Source organism: Netta rufina (genome assembly GCF_964035555.1).
Source record: "Netta rufina genome assembly, chromosome: 14".
In the NCBI taxonomy this organism is placed as follows: Eukaryota; Metazoa; Chordata; class Aves; order Anseriformes; family Anatidae; genus Netta; species Netta rufina.
This window is the reverse complement of record NC_140137.1, coordinates 19,601,617-19,618,885: the sequence shown is the minus strand read 5'-3', so window position 1 is coordinate 19,618,885 and position 17,269 is coordinate 19,601,617. Positions and strand designations below refer to the sequence as shown.

At 40.3% G+C, this 17,269-nt stretch overlaps 1 protein-coding gene across 4 annotated transcripts in view; it reads left to right on the top strand.

The window, feature by feature from the left end:
• The window catches only part of NR3C1 (nuclear receptor subfamily 3 group C member 1), a 66,175-nt gene that overhangs the window by 29,580 nt on the left and 19,326 nt on the right, over positions 1 to 17,269 (top strand). For all 4 annotated transcript variants that reach the window (XR_014618858.1, XM_084295400.1, XM_084295398.1 and 1 more), the window contains exons 3-4: positions 10,075 to 10,238; positions 14,002 to 14,118. Coding sequence is in view for 3 of the 4 variants with exons in the window: in XM_084295400.1 (XP_084151526.1) it covers positions 10,075 to 10,238; positions 14,002 to 14,118 (281 nt within the window). In the remaining variant the exon portion in view is untranslated. The remainder of the gene's footprint in view (positions 1 to 10,074; positions 10,239 to 14,001; positions 14,119 to 17,269) is intronic.

The following is a 17,269-nucleotide window of genomic DNA, read 5'->3' as shown; positions in this document are numbered from 1 at the left end:
AGATTTCTATTGTTTCATGCAATGCTTCTTATATAAGGCATTCATTTCTGATTACATCCATATGAAACCCATTTATGTTTTTTAAATGGAAACCAATATTATTGTTACGTCTGTTAAAAATACAGTACTTATTTTACTCACTGATCTTTATTTTATTGGAGAGAAAAAAGTTTGCTTCTCTTTCCCGTTTTTATGTTAGTAGGGGCAGTTTTGGTAATTGAACAGTTTTGGTAATTCTAAGGTTCACACTGGGCATTACAGGTATTTTGTAATATAACAAGTTTTGTTTTTTTTAATTGTGAGATGAATGTTTGGTGTGTTTATTTTTAGGCTGTCTTTGCTAAACATAGAGCATTTAAGGAGAGCATTTTTCTTCCTCAAGAATCTTGTTTAAGCTCGGCTTTTTTCCTTTTTTTTGTTTGTTTGTTTCACTGGCGTTTTTTGAGCTTCTGGACTCCTGTTCAAAGTTTAAAGAACAATAACTAGTCAAATGTAAAATAATGTCAGTTGAACAACCTATGACTCAACAGTCAACCAAGTCATCCTGGATCCACATCAAATGGACTGAGGCCAAAACCTAAAATTGGCACGCAGCCCTGTCCCTCTTCTTCATATATTTTCACTGAAGCAGAGCCCAGAATGTAACACATTGGTTAATGCTCCATAATAAGCTGGTCTGCATGTAAATGTATTATTTTTGTTGACAAAAGAGTCTGAAAGTCTATGCCAAGCGTAAAGACACATTGTGCAATGGTTCATACAGACTGGCAAGGAAATGTAGTCTATGCCCTGAAAAATGTACTGTCCTGATGTTCTTTTGGTATCAGCTCTACTTTTAAATTGCTTTCTTTAATTTCTGTAGAAAGAATTAATGAAGAAAAATTCCTTTCTGCTTCACTTGCCTTATTTCCGTTTTTCCTTTCTTAGAAAAGTTCAGGTTTTGTTTCTAATTCATTTGTGTTTGTTGTTTGTTCTTTCAGCAAAGCAGAAAATAATTATGCAGTGCTGTTAAACGCACAAACTGTGGTGAATAACAGTGTGTGTACACACTCAAAGTTGGTGTCAGGATTACTATTAAAGGGCTGTACTGGCACCAAAAGTCTTGTTGTTTTTTTCCTAAAATAGCACAAACGAACCTTCTAATGATCAGTCCAAATTTATTTATAGCTTTATGAATCAATTGATACTATGGAAGTATTATCTTGCAGCTTTTAAAATATCTGGTCCGTGACTCTTGAAGCTCAGTTCAGCCTTTTGCTGCGTTTCATACAGTGCCATTAATATTTTTCCATGTACGTTACAGTCAGCTTTCCAGATGTCTTGCCTTTTTTCCTAGCAGCATCATTTTGGCAGCTTGTGACTACAGCCCTGTGACTGACAGAAGTGCTCACATTAAGAAAACTTGAGCAATATATGCATAGCTCATATGAGGTCATTAGTGGAACAAGCCCTGCTCAATATTTTCAGTTCGATTCCTCTGGAGTAAATTACTTTTTAGAGATACGTTGAGTGAAATACGTTTTCAGATATATTGTGACTATGTAGGATAAGCTAAAACGTGATAGAGTCAAGCTCGTTGGTCTGGTCTAAAACCAAAATATCTCTGTGCAAGAATCCTGTCTTGTTGAATTCTGTGTACCGGCACTGAAATTAGTATGTTAAAGGACGTCTGTTCAGATAATACTTCTTTGGCGGGTACACTGACTTTTGGTTTGTTTGCAAGGTTTGGCGTTTTAATATTGAAAACTGAACTGCTTCCAAGGAAGTGTCACAGAGGTAAAACATCTCTCTGTGGCTGTGGAGCTCAGAACCAGAGCTTGCTGCATTCAGAGATCAAGTGGACTAGAAACAATTCCATATTGTGTTTAAAATCAGAATGCATTTTTATAAAGCAAATTCCAAGTAGATTTTCGAGCTTTCTTCTACTTGCTGCATATTAGTCCTGCGGTCTTTCCAAGCACAGTCCCCTTCTGCAGAGCCACCTGCTTGCACCTTAGTTTCTAAACATAGTGTGCGTGTGTGTGTATAAAGTTGGATGTTTCTGCAAGACAGAATCCTTGAAAACGAAGTTTTCAGAGGATCTACAACCGTCTATAAAACTATACAAAGATGTAACGCGTATTTTGTTATCCAGCTAAGCATAAAGACTTAGGATGGTGTGTTAGGATTTGATTCCATATTCTTATGTAAAGGTTTTATTTAAATCTAAAGGTACTGGCTTCTGTTTTACTGTTTTTTACTGCCTCTTTATTTAAGGAAATAATGAAAGAACAATGAAAGCAATAAAAACAAAATACGTCAACATTTTTGGAAAATATGTATAAATTCATTCATATAGAAATTAAGTCCTACCCTTGAAGGCAGGACGTCTTGGCTGCTTTAGTAGTGCACAGTAATAAATGTGAAAGTTTTGAACGTGTAATTTAATTATCATATTCTGGCCATAAATACTTTAAGGCTACAGTACATTTGAAATCCCGTGAGCTCTAGCTAAGGTTGCAGCTGCAACATCAATTACCATTTATCCATTCCAAGAAAGCTTTGCCTGTGCCCTTGAAACCTTTACGTTCTGGAGAGTATCCAAAAAAAAAAAAATCACGTCACTCACTTGCGTTAGTGTTTCTTTCTCACTCCTGTGTGAGCTCTAAAATGGTAGCAGACGCCATTTCGGAGCGAGGGGAGGCGATGGCTTTGGGGCAAGTGGCGGCACCCCGTGAGCACCCGGCTGCTGAGGGGCAGCACCCAGCCACCTGCGGGGGGATCGGCGTCCCCAGACCAGGGGAAATATCGTGGGGTCGTTACGGAGATTAAACAGCCCAATGCCCATCGGGAGCCTGTGCTATCTGACTGTGCTTGTTTTATTTCCCTTGTGCTGTATCGGGAATCTGCACAGAAGATCTTCTGTTCATATGCAGTTGGCATTTGCCTCTGCTCTTAGGGTTGCTCTTTATTTAAGTGCACTTTATAGGAAACGGAGCAGGGATGCTCAGTGATGGTCACTGCTGCCTCGGAAATGCTGGCAAACAGGCTCCCCAAGAAGCCTCCTCCTAACAGTGCACTTCTGTCATTGAAGCTCTGCTATATACATATAAATTAATATATCTAGTGCCTGATTTTGTCAGCTAGAGCGTGGTGGTGAGCTGTCTGTGTCACTTTTCCAGCAGCTGTCCCCTGCTGTGGTGCCAGCCGTGGGCATTGCCTGTGCCCGAGAGCTGCCAGGAGAGCTCCTGGGCCGTGAGACGTGCTTGAGACAGCACGGGAGAAGGTAGCATTACTGTGTCGGCAGACTGTGTGTGTGCTGGTTTTTCTAATCAAACAAATGCTATTTCTTCATGTATTTACTGCAAACAGAGTTCAGGTTTGCAAGTCAGGCTCTCTGCAAGACCTCTGGACTGTGCAGAGATCGAAATGCCGGGTGGTTCATGTAGCCCTGCAGGAGGGGATCCGGGCTGAGTTATGAGTAAAGCCACACCTGCTACTTTGAAAAAAATCTTTCATAGCGGAAAATGTAAAGTCTTTCCTCAGTGGGACCCGAGTCCACTTTGTTGGTTGGAACTCAGTCTTGATACTTGGTTAATGTCCTTGTTAAGATGTATGAGAGTTGTTGGAAACATGAGCAAAACTGTTTACAGTGTTTGAGACAACTTTATACAGAGCAGTGAATCACGCAGTCTGTATCAGCTGTGGTACAGGGAACAGCAAAATGTACGCGGTTCTGTGAACATAGAGGGTAACTGTAAGATTTTGCTGCTTTAGGTACATCTCATATCTTAATTTCTTTGTGAATTATAGTCCCAGTACCCCATTATGAGTTGGCTATAAAACATATGCAGATGTAGCATGGAGGAGGCATGGTGATATCACTGACGTGGTTAGAAAATAATGCAGCGAGCTGCAGCGTTTGGTCCTGAGGCAGCTTTTACACGGCCTTCTCTCGACCAGCCTTCGCCTTGGTGCAGTCTTGGCAGTGGGTTGTGTCGCAGGCAGGTACACAAAAGCAGACCGTAAGTTCAAAATCTGTTTTCCTGGTTTATCAACTCGTGATACGGTTTTTATCTGAGTGAGTGATAAAGGAAATTGTGTTAATCATCTTGGCTTTCAAAGGGGCTATAAAACAGTAATACTGGATGCTTTTATTCACAGACTTTGGGTAAATACTGTAATCTGTAGTGGGTTTTAATTTATTATGGCATCGTTGGCAACGTGCACTACTTCTACCAGAGCAGATCAGTTGCTTTTTTTTTTTAAATACACGATGGGAAGGAAAGCTTACGAATATGTAGGTTCCGCATGAATGTTATGGGAGAGTGGTTTGTGTGTGTACACAGCAAGGCGGTCAAGGGAATGTGTGGATCAGCACACCGTGATGCCTTTGACTTGGAGGTAAAATGAATTTAATATCCACGGACAGCATTTGAGCTTTGTGCACACTCAGCGGTTGCCAGATGAAGCAAAGGACGTATATCTAGGTAGAGACTGCAGACAGCCTGGAAGGAAATCACTGGTTTTTATGATTTCATACCAATTTTCAGTCTCTAAACTTAAACGAGTAAGTTAGGTGAGACAGAAGAGACCATTGTGACCTGTGGTGCTCTGGAGGGCTGTGGTGGGGAGGCTGTCCCTGCTTTGCCACAGAGACCTGGGCTGGGCAGGGCAGTCTCCTGAGCCCGACTGTTTTGTGGAGGCTCTCCAGCCGATGGTGCGAGGGATGGCAATAGCATGGGCGGTGTGGACGGGACCCCTGCCTTCTTCCTTTGATCGTGCAAGCTCTGTACAATCTAGTACTACGCCCTGGGAGTTAGGAAATGAAAATCAGCAGCAACGTGGTATTTTTGTAAGTAAAGTATTTATTATTTTTTAAAAAGGTAAAAAATATATATATATATATATATGTTTTTGAAATTATTTTCAGTTGGCAAATGCACTTTTAATAATGTGGACTGGTAGTGTCAGTAGAGTTGTTTAACAGTTCTTTTCTGCCTGCTCTGAAAACTGTTTTCCTGCTTAAGAGGGTATCAAAAATAATTAGCAATTCTCTAGTTAATAAAGAAATAAGTAAGCAATTCAAAAAATGTAATCAGTTGGTGTATGCAGCCGAATGTTTACATTGTTCTCATTGCTGGAAGATAAGAAAGAGGCCCAGATGGCAGTGACATTGAAAATTGTTTCCTTACTGTTATTTGGTGGTGCTACTTACATGGATAAGCAACTTGCTATTAAGCATATGCTATTTAAATAAGAAGTTGACTTCTTCTGGAGAACCAAGGCTCAGAGCACCCATTGCTTTGTGGTCTGGATTTATTGTGTAGCGAATGCAACTCGTGTGTGGAGTATTAGATGAGGAGAAAGAACAAAACAGTCTTACTTACACTGCTTTAAACTTAAATACCTCAGTCATTCAGCTGCTTTCTTCCATTCTTGACATATTTCTTCCATTTTTTTCCTAATGGCTGACAATTGGACATGAATAAAATGTTCACAGAGGTTTTAGAGGCTGTAGTTGCAGGTGTTCTGGTTTTGTAATTTCTAATAGCACCAGGCAGGAGCTTGGCTGTCTGTGTGCCTCAAAAACACTCCTGTTATCTGTTTCCTCTCAACTTCTCTTCAGGGTAGGGTTGTTGGGGGGGCGTTGTTTGTTTTTTTTGGTGGTGGTTTTTTTTTTTTTTTGAAGGTGAAAACTGCTGAGCTGACAGCTGCTGCTTTGCCTAGCAGCCCCGCAGCTTTCCTGAGATGTTCCTTCTCCTGTTGTGTACCTTACGGCTGCTTCCCTCAAATATATTGGGTCTTTAAGCTGTTTACAGAGCGCTTCTCTCATTGCACGTAACGTGCCATTTGCGATAACTTCATGGCATCTTTAAAAAAGAACGTGCCCTTTACAGCTGCCCACCGCCGTCCGTGCTGCCCTGTCCCGGAGGTGAGGGTACGTGCCCAGACTCGGCCGTGTCCGGAGGGGCTGAAAAGGCTGCCAGGAGGCATCTTGTGACGAGGCTCTGCCTCCTGCTGCAGTGCCCGTGTTTGTGGCGCTGGTGCTGGTGCTGCCGCCGTGCCCTGCGCCTCTGCCGCCAACACACAGCCACAGGTTTGGGGCAGAACGTGGCGAAGGGGATGGTCTGAAGCTTTCTTTCACTGGTAGAGGGTTGTAAACTGTTGATTTTACGTGATTCACCATTTTAGTTGTTGGAAGTATTCCTTTCTTCACCGTCTCACTGGAGATTTCTTTTGTTTAACCATGTACGGTAACAGGAAGGTGACATGTTTTTAAAATGGGATTACAGAGTTTTAGCATGTTTAATATGTATAGGAGTGTATATTCTATGTGGTACCTGGGAGATTTTATATTCACAGCAAAGACAGAAGAAAGCAGAAATGGGGGAAAAAAGCAAATGTTTTCACCACTAATGACCAAGTGCACTGAAGGAAGGTTTCTTCAGAAGACCGGTAGCTTTCCGTCGCGTCTTTCTGCTCAAACTTTTCCCATTCATTACGGGCTGTCAGTTCCATGACCGCCCCTATCTGGTGTCCCGGCTCTGATAACCGTGCCAGGAGGTTGTTGTTGTTTGCATTTCTGCCCTGCTCCGTGCTGCTCCTGCCAGCGCTGCGCCCACCTGGCCGCAGGGAGCCCCGGCACGGTGAGACCAGTGCCCAGCGGTGGAAGAGGAGCTGCTGAACAAAAACCTCACGCTGCCGTTAACTTCACCACACCCGTCTTCAATAAAGTTTGAACCTTGAGCTGGGTTTGAAAGTCTGTGGTGAATGATTAACAGAGAAATGGCCTTAGTTAAACAAGGTGATTGCTGCAGGGCTAGTTTATGTAGCTGTGACTTCTGCTCCTCGCGTCTTCTCATTTTCCCTCCGTGTGTCCCCTTGATGGGAGACGATCAACAAATGTACCTATAAATACAAACAAATAAAACTAGCTTAGGTACAAGTAACTTCTGAAAGTACACGAGAGTGGAGCTCAGTACCTTAACCAACTAACAACTTGCCTCCCAAAATAACATTTAATTAAAGTTTTTATGAATTTTGGAACCATTAAAATCTGGAAAGTTTTTCCTCTCTCATTTGGGCTGTTTTTTTTTTTATATATTTATTTAAGAATGGTAGTTCATTAGGCTTTTGTTGAGTCTTAAAACATTTCTGCAAATAACAAAAAGACAACTTACTGTTACCTTGTATTGGGATGGAATTTCTCCCGTGTCTTGGGCAGAGAGACACAACCACTTCGGAAGTAGTTATTTGTCTTTTACTACTTCATCCTATAACTCTGTATGTAAAAGATTGATATTAAACCTCAAACCAGTTTGTTTTAGGTACAGGGCTATTCTGGTTAGTAAATGTTCACTTTGGCTGGCGATCTGATCTGTAAAGCTCTCGCACTAGTCCTTAGGGCCGCAATCCACCCTGTTCGCTGTGCTTCAGGCAAGCAAAGTTCTGTTTTGCACAACCAAGGGACAGTCGGTGTCTGGCAGATTTCCACACCATTAGTAAATACTGCCCTTATCTGATAGTGCCAACTTGAAAAGATATGCCAGGAGCCCAGATTAGATTGCTGGCTACTGCTTTATTAATCAATGTGTAATAATTTATTTTTAGTTTTGTTGTATCATCTGTTTCCTTTATCACATTACATTTTCTATGATACTTGTACAAAAAATGAGCCCTATTAAACATTAAAGGGGGGTGAAAAAAATCAGAATGTTTGACACTAATGTAGTTTCTGTAACAGTTGATTAATGTTCTCTTGAAAATGCTTTTGTCATAAGTTCACAAGGTATGAAGAATTTATTTTTTTGTGTCTAAATTAGTTGTCTTCAAAAACTACACATGGAAAGATGCTCGGGCTGTCCATTAGGAAGGCAGGGAACACGTCAACTGCCTGTTACGAGAAACTTTGCTTTGTATTAATCCAATACCAGCACACACGCAGCTTAGTAAGAAGATGGAGAAATAGATTTGAGTCCTCAGCTTCCTACCCGTGAGTTTTCTTTTCCTGCAGACCTGTGACCAGTAGCTTCTGTCCAGTTTCCTCCTCTGAGGAGCGGGGCCTTGCAAATGGCTGCTTCCATCGTTACGTTACTCGTTCCTAGAGTGCCTCTGTGCTGAGGGAAGCAGGCGTGCTGAGTAAAAATTAGGATGGGTGTGTAATTAAATGTGTGTGTTTGTAAGGACATCAAACAAACGTAACTGGGATGAATTACATTCTGCCAGTACTTGAATGTTGAAGCTTAATTGTGCAACCTAAATATTTTATTACAGTTTTCTATTCTTTAAGAAAAGCCAAATGAATTAGATAACATAGAAAAGCCATCATATGGGTCATAAAGAGGATTATAATCTATTGATGAGTGTCGCTTGAGTTGACAGACTACTTAATGATGGTGATGACAGTTGCCAGCATCCTTGTACAGTAATGTAGCAGAGGAAGTGTTGCTGCAATTCACAAATTTCTGAAAGCAAAGGACTCGTGACAGATCTGAGTTCTTCTCCCAGTTCTGGGAAGAGCTGTTACTTCCTGGGAGGGCGTTTTTCTACCCTTTTCCTCAAGGTTGGCTGGTTCTACTTCATTCCCACTGCCAACCTTCCTTACTGAAGCCTTCACTCCACCCTTGTTGCAGCCTTAATCCTCTTGTTTAGCCCGATTTCTGTCCATCAGCCTCTGTACTGGTTACTCCAGCATGTCCTGGCTGCTGCTGTGTTCCCGACCAGCTTCTGCTTTTGCTCTCCCCCTCTGACCTGGCTTAGACTCGGGCCACCTGCCCCCTGTATGCCTCGGACCCTTTGGTTTGGTTGGATTTTGGTGGGTTCGCTTTCTTTCCTTAAGCAATTTTCCCTTTTCTCTGCCATCTGGTTCTGTTTCCACCAGAGCATGAACTCTGTAGATGTGCTTGTTCTGGTTTGGCATTTCACCCCTCTGTGTTTGGGTGGTTGCATTCCTGCTGCTTGCTCCTGCCCGGTGCGTGTGCTGCAGGCAGTGAGGCACTGCGAGGCTGCTGGGGACATCAAAGCGTTGGAGTGCTTTAATTTGGGCTGGAATTTACATTTTTTTGTGAATGTCTGAGAGCTGTATCTTTTCTTTAAATGTGTGACCAGATCTATTCAGGTTTCCTTGGGGAGAGGAAAAGGCATTTCCTATTTACAAGCCAGCTCACACTGAAATTTTAAGTCCACACTAGGGAACATGCTTCTGAGTAAAGGCACCAACAGCATAAAACAAATGTGGCCAGAACCCTATTGGAGAAAATTCTAAAATCACTTTAAGCATACAATATAGAAATTTCAGTTAAATGTGTTACAGTTTTGTGAAAACAAACTCAACAAAATGGGCCTTAACACCTTATGGGTTGTACGATGTTGTGGCAGCCCGAAACAAGAAAGGTGTTGGGCCTTGTCTGTATTGCTGGCTCATGCTGGATAAGATTAGCCTCTGAACCTTGGCAGGACCATGGTCGGTTCAGCCCCCACGATCAGAAGCAGTGTGAAGGTGATTATGATGGGCTGTTTATTGTTGTAACGATGATCTTTTGTTAACGAACTACCCCTTCATTTGGAGATGGCCTGTGTGCTTATATAGGAAAACCAGATCCTGAAATTAAGAATATATATTATTTTCCTAATATGCTGGGGTGAAAGGATCATTTATTACTATAAATATATATAAATACGACTTAATTTGCACAGTTTCTTGTATAGAGTGTCCTGGTAGAAAACTAGTGGAGAGGAAGCTCTTGTAGGACTTAAAGCAGACTATGGGGAGTGTAACCATAATGAAAACAGTATGGAATAGGAGTGTACTTTGAGTCAATTTTATAGACTGGGATCACTGCGCAGGAAACTTGGCTTCGGAGATGGGCAAGGGAAGTAATCTTGATGTAGTCAAACAGGCAGTAAAAAAATCCTTACAGCTTTACTTACGCATTGCAAAAATCAGTGGTTAACTGTTTCCAAGGCTAGTGAAGTTTGTGTGGAGAGCTGTGTTTGAAGATAAGGACAATCCATTTCTTGCTGTTATGAATATTATATTTGCCAGTATTGCACAGATCTTCAGTATAAGCATTTTGACACCTTTTTTTCTAGCCCTGGAATAAGATCAGATGTAAGCTCTTCTCCATCCACAACCTCAGCAACTACGGGACCACCTCCCAAGCTTTGTCTTGTGTGCTCCGATGAGGCCTCTGGGTGTCATTACGGTGTGCTTACTTGTGGCAGCTGCAAAGTGTTCTTCAAAAGAGCTGTGGAAGGTAAGACATGTTTTGATTATATGATCTATGGTAAGTGATGTTATTAATTTCCTGTTTAAAAATATAAAATCCAATTACGTATTAGAGTGGCCAAAACCAGGCTAGATAATCTTTCTGGTATCCTTGTTGTTGTTAGACTCCTGCTGGAAAACCCCATCCATTATATCACTGTCCTTTTCGTAGTAACATTGATAATAGTGTGATTATCTGAAGCATAGATACTATTTACATCTATAAAATGCTCCCATTCACTCCCAGTGTAAAAGGACGTATTGTTATCTTAGCTTTTTGTTTGTTTCCTTTCTTTCACTGTTGTTTTTGTTTATTTGTCCTATTTATGCACAGATACATGTCTGTGCATTAAATTCATAAAGTTTTTGATTTTGAGTTTCATATTAGCTGTTTTGTGTATAATGCTGTATGTGAGATTTGATCTCTCCTATGCAAGGTTATGGTAGGAAAAACTGTAGAACTATCACCGATACCGAGTGTTACTTACGTGTCATGTGTGATATATACAGAGGTAACTAACAGACATTTGTGTGGGTTCGGATTTCTCTGTAACCACAGGAAGAAAATAGAGGTGATGAAAAACTACATGTTGAATCTGTAGGGGTATAGCAGAATAAATCATCTCTGATGGTTGGACTGTGTACGCAGACATTAGGTAACGAACTAGGTTGTACCTCAGTGCCGGACTCTTCACTTCAGTGTCAGAGAGAGAAGGCAAAATTGCAGACTATATTCTCAGTCTCGCAGAAAAGATGGCAATTCCTGTATGGTGAAGTTATGTAACTCTCAGTTGCAGCCTCTTACAGGGTTTCCTGTCTCGTGCCTTTTTCATGCAGTCATTAGCTGGTTATTTTGCAGTGACTCAGACTACCATTTTTTGCTAACATTTTTGCATGTTTGATTTCACTTGAGCAGAGTGCGGGCTGTGTTTGACAAAGATGTATTGGCACTCGGTCCTGCAGAAGAAGTATTTCTCTGAGTTCCCAACTCATCCAAAGCAATAGGGAACTTAATGATGCAATAGGAAACTGCAGGGAAATGCAGAGCCTCTCTGAAGGGTCAGAGAAGTCAAGTTTGTGTGGCAGTTTTGCTACTCATCATGGGAAAGGATGTCGGTTCTGTGGCAAGCTGGAGCTGTTTCCCAAGTGTAATGAGACCATACCAGCGAGTACAAAGCACGGAGCTGTCTTTGAAATTCAGAGCTGCTTTGGCTGTCCTTGACTCTCAGCTAGTTCTGTCTGGAGCTGTGCTCCCATCTGCAGCCAGGCTCCAAATCTGTAACTTGGATTAAAATAAGGTCACTGGATATCCCCCAGAAGAAGTATTATGTGGCAGCTGAATATGTGTCAGAGTGACAGTCTTGCCGTCCTGAAGCTTAAACAGGTTATGGCAGTACTGATACATGAAGAAATCAGTTCGGTAATTTATTTGATCAGTGACGTGACCTTGTCACATCTTGTCTCAGCTGTATTACTAGTAAATAGCTAAAGCAGGGTTGCAGTTGTAAAACTGCAATTCCTCAAGGTTTACCTTCGCTTTTGTTTTTTATTTTTTCCAAAGATTTTCCCAACCTTAATATACAAGATTAGATATGGACGTTTTCAGGAACTCTTTTAGTATATATATGTATGAGTTTTAATATTCGCTTTAAGGAGCAAATGCACATATATATTTTTAAAAGGTATTTTTCTTATAAAGAATTTATGTAGAAAGAATTTGTTTCAGCAATATCCTTTTCATTAATGTCTGCCAGGCATCTGTTAGTGTACAGATAAGCAAACTTTGTGCACTGGTATCAAGCCTTTAGCCTCAAAACCTTTCTTCTTACCTTTGTCAGCACGCCTGTATGCTGTGATGGAAATAGTTACAGAAACAGAAAGTATCAGCATCTAGAAAATCAATATAAAGTGTATTTCTAGTAGAACTAGAGGAAAAAAGGAAGGATGAAGATGGGACAATTACTATGTATTTATACCAGGTCTTCACACAAACAAGGATCCTTTCTTCAGGAAGCCAGGATAGCAAAAGCTATCTTGTTCTGGTGCTTATTTTCATGGTGCTTCAGAGCCCTCATGCTTCAGTTTCTCCAGTCCCAGCACCAACCCTCCTCGCCTCCCAACGTGCTACCCACACCCTGCTGCCAACCCAGATCTTCATCTCTCCTCCCCACCTCCGTTCCTTCATCCTGCTTCAGATCCTCACACCTTCCCCCTGCTCAGATTCCCTCCGACACCTCTGCCTCCTGTTGTGCTCCAGATTGTGCTACTTCTTCAGCCTTTTTAATTCCCAGCCTGTTCCCAAGAATCTTTCAGTCTCCCTGTTTTCACAGCCTTTCGCAGCCCAAGGGCATACTTGTGCTGGGGGCAGTACAACACTGAACAGTGGTGTTGTCAGGGCTCTGTAAAATGCTCATATCTGCAGCAAATTCCCTTGGAAGGATCTCTGTTTGCTCACCACCAGATTTTTTTTTTTACCAGCATATTGTTTGTTAAGTATCTTTGCCTGTTTTTAATGCATCCTTTTGTATAACTGGCATGTCTTTTGGGCAGCATTCAGACTAATTGAAGCAGAAGGTGAAATCAGCTTCTCCTCGTTTTTCACAAAATGTTCATGTGGAAAGAAAGCTTTAATATAATGTAATGCAAAGAAATAATGTAGCTTTCATCTGAAAAAAGGCAATAATGGCTAAGTAGTAAATATATATATATATATATATATATATATATACTTTCATGGAGATGAAGCTCTTTGTTAGGAAAAAAATGGGATGGCTTTGGAATATCTACACATGAAGGAACATTATTTACCATGTGAAATCATGATCTCAGTTGAACACCTTTGAGACATGAAGTTATACTCTACGAGAGTACAAATATTCTTTGGTCCTCAGTTTGTGTGTGTGCATGTATATGTTTATATGTATTTTATATATATCAGTATGCCAGTAATGGTAAGCAGAACCATGAATTGTGTCTATTTACTAACTTATTGCAGAACACAAAGATTATACAAGGCTTAGTAAGGCTTCATCTTCTGCTTAAATGAAAAAAAAAAAAAAATAGGGGTGTTCATGCAGAAAAATATTCAGGGCTTCCTTGGGAAATCAAAGCAACAATAACAGCAAAGAAATACGCTTATTTTAATTTATGTATTTCAGGTTGCCATATTTCTAGGATCAATTTTTTTCTGAATCTGAGTCCATAAAGATGTCGGTAAACTTAGTTTGTCCACTTCAGACTCTAAACAAGAAGGAAGGGAAGCTTCTTGACTCCTAAAATGATGAAAGCTATTTCTAGGTATCTGTAGATATGATGAACTGTATACTTTCCAAATGAGTTTATGAATGTTATTTATGTCTTGTGTGAAGTCATTTAGGGAAACTGTAAACATGCGATAGAAGCTTAGAGCTTTCTCATAGCTTGGAGACATGTAAGAGGAAAAAATAGCTTTACAAATAGAATTTCCTAGTGTTAGCAAATGGAAAATAGGATTTCTTCCTAAATGTACTGGCATTGCTGTCTATTAGAAGTCTGCTAGATGTGTAGGTATTGGAAGTCATATGGATACTGATCTGATTTTTGCAATAAATGAAGTACAGCAAGTAAAGATGTTGTATAGTCCCTATATCCTTAATGTTACAGAAAGAACGAATGACTTTTCTATTATTATATATCTTATCTATTATTATATATCTTATCTACTATTCTATTTGTGGGCCTTGTGGTGATTTTCTTTGTTTTTGTGACTGCAGGGCAGCACAACTATCTGTGTGCTGGAAGAAATGATTGTATTATTGACAAAATCCGGAGGAAAAACTGTCCAGCGTGCCGCTACCGGAAATGTCTTCAAGCTGGCATGAACCTTGAAGGTAACTTCAGTGTTCAAATCCATTTCTTATTTTAGAGTCCTGGGCAATAAAGGTCATGCTGTTTATGAAGCTAAAGCATTTGAGAAGCACTTTAATATGTATAAAGTACTGCATTTTATGGTGTGTATGAGCTTTTTAATGAAAAGTAAGGGGTTTTTTATCGCTAAAATTTCTCCTGTGCTTTCCTATCCTTAGTCAGTTGCTCTATCTCTCAGTATGTTCAGCAGAAGTGAGTCATGCACACAAAACCGGGTTATTTTTTATTCCTGTCAGCACATAGATCTTGTTGCTTTTTCAGTGAATCTGAGACAGCAGAACTCTAACGGAGGTCTTGTAGGGAAGTGTCATGCCTGCTTATTCTTACTTAGGAAAGTGACTTGATGCTGAAAACCGCAAATGGGAGGGAATGCCCAGACATAGATCTAAAATTGGAGCGGGACTTGCATCCTCAAACTGGAGAAAAGGAAATTATATTTATTTATGCTGTGGATTCTTGTTCTTAAATGTCTGTCAGAAGCTCTCCAGAGAAGATAGTATAATAAATAAATACAAATGTACTAGTACATATTTGTCCTCTGCTAAGTCCTGGATAGCTGATGAGAAACTGAAGACCACATCAACCAGAGATTTAGTAGCAGCTGTAAAAAGGCATAAAACATTTTTATTGGTGTCAGCTACATTTTATGTTTGATATTTTTTCCTTGAGCTGTAGAGATTAATTCAGTATTTACTAGCGTAGTTATCAGGGTGATACTTGTGTCATCAGAATTGTCAGATAAAATAAAAATGTCAAATATGTATTTGTCAGATACAAGTATGAACAAGAGTCCTGGTTTCAGTGAAAATATCCTTCAATAAAATGTAAATGCTGAATTGTATTAGAGATGGATAGTGCTCGGATTAGTCTGTTAGCTCATCTTTACTGCCTCTTCTACTTCTCTCAGGCGATGAGAGAATCACCAATTTTTCTGCCCTGCAGGTGGCTCTATGTGCCCCTGCCCTCAAAGCAAAGAACCCAACACAGTTTGAAAAGCTTCCCCTCCTATTGCTCACAAGTAAATCCCATCCTTCGGGGGAAGGAGACTGTAGTTCTGTGTGTTTCCATACTGTTGTGATCTGTGTGCAGGAAGGGTGTATGCGGCTTAACAGCCGAAATCTGCAACAGTGGGTCCTGAAATTACCTTGAAAGAAACAAGGTAGTCAATGAGTGTTGTGCTGGAGAGGGATTTGCCCCTGCAGACACTGCCAGCGGGCTGAACCATGCACTTCGGAGCTAACAGCAGGGTAATTGGCTTACCTACTGCTGGTGCTGGGGCGGGAAGGAAGGAAGGTGCCTTGCTGCTGGGTTGGCACGGCAGGTAGCAAGTGAGGGAGCTCAGAAAGGGAGCTCAGAATAGCCCAGAAAAGCACAATTTTTTTGAGGTAGAAAAGAACACCTTTTTCTCTCATTTTTGTCTTCATAGTTGTTTTCAAAATACATATGTTATATTCATACGTTTATCTATGTGAATAAAACACCTTATCGTGCATATTACTCTAACGGCAAGCCTTTCCATTCCTACATGAATTTGTGAACTCTTGTTAAAGAAGACTTCAGTGCAGCTGTCCAAGAAAGGCTCAAGTAGATGTTATTTGAGTTGATTTTCTTTGGTGAGAAAAGGCAAAATTGAATGACATCTCAGATGCTTACCACTTCTCTGCGTGTCGTTTGGATCCCTTCCAACTATAGTTTGCTTGCCTGAGTTCTGGCACAGAATCCTAGAGAGCAATGACTTTCTGGAGGATGGATATTGTTATATGGGTTGTTGGAAAAGGACAAAAAAGTTGCTTTCGTGGTGGAGAGAAAAGAAATCTAGAAACTCAGCAAAGCAAAAATGTTAGAACCCAAGGTAGTGTGAAGCAGCGAGAAAGAAAGAACCGTGGAAAGAATAATATATCAGGTATATCTGAACAGGTGGTGAATTGGTAGTACAAAAGAACTGGTAGAAGAGAAAGCTGAAAGGCAGTATGGAGAACAGAACAGACTGAAAAAAAAAATCCTTTATTTTCACTGTTTCAGGATTGTAGTTCAGGAATTACTATGTCATGTTTGTTCCATGAATTTGTCTAACCTATCGTGGTTTGAATATGCAGAGATTTCTAGTACCTGTAGCAAACTGTAGCAGTGAATTTCACTGTTAAGTATTGGGTGGAAAAGTACCTTATTTAATAATAAAATACTGCATGGTAACTTTTTTGTCTCAGTACAAGAGGAAGCAATAATTAAAATGGATCCTTATGCACCAAAAACATGTTATTTAATCATTTTCTAATCTAATTTGCTTTATCAGTCATAGTTTTGACATTACTTATCTCCTTTTTGGGGATTTTTTTTGTTACTTTTTTTTTTTGAGTTGGGGGGATTGGAAAAATGTGCAATTATCAAGCTGCAGGTACCAGAGATTTATAAGGTAGAATAATGGTATTTTGTCTTACAGTCTTTATCTCTTTGAATTTTCGTTTCCTACTTTCCTCATTAATTGATCCTAGACATTCTTTGGCACCTTTTCTCTTTCTGATGTGTTTGGAGAGAAAAGATTTATTGTTAGTTTTTATGCCCATATTAAGTCATCTCAAAATCTTTTTTGGCCTTTCATACTGCATTTTATAGTTAAAGTCTTGGCAATTCGTGTTCCTTTCTGTCTTCTTCGTTTTGAAGACGACGCATGGTAGTGCCAGCATTTCAGATAATATTTCCCTGAAGGTCTCCTGTTCTTTCACGTTCTTTTTAAGCGTGAAGCTTTGCCTCCAGGACTTTTCTTCTGTTCCCACAGTATCACTGGTGCTTTCATGGGTCACAACTGTTTGCTCCTCCTCAGCATTTGTTAAGGGACTCTTAAGGTGTAAGATTTGTACTCTTAAGGTATAGATTTAACTTAATCAAATTCTTGTGTAACACTTCATCTTGTCAGATATTTCTTTTGATGATAGTTTTACCAGACTTACTGGGCTGGAAATATTCCATACCAGGTGTCAGCGTTAAGCTGTGGGGATCTGCATGTAAATTTAAGTCAAAGCAGTTCATTTGGTTTTGAGAACAAGGATAATGGAGGGGGGAGTGTACACTACTAAAAGAAAAAGAAGCTCTTTGCTCCACAAAAGTGGGTGTGCT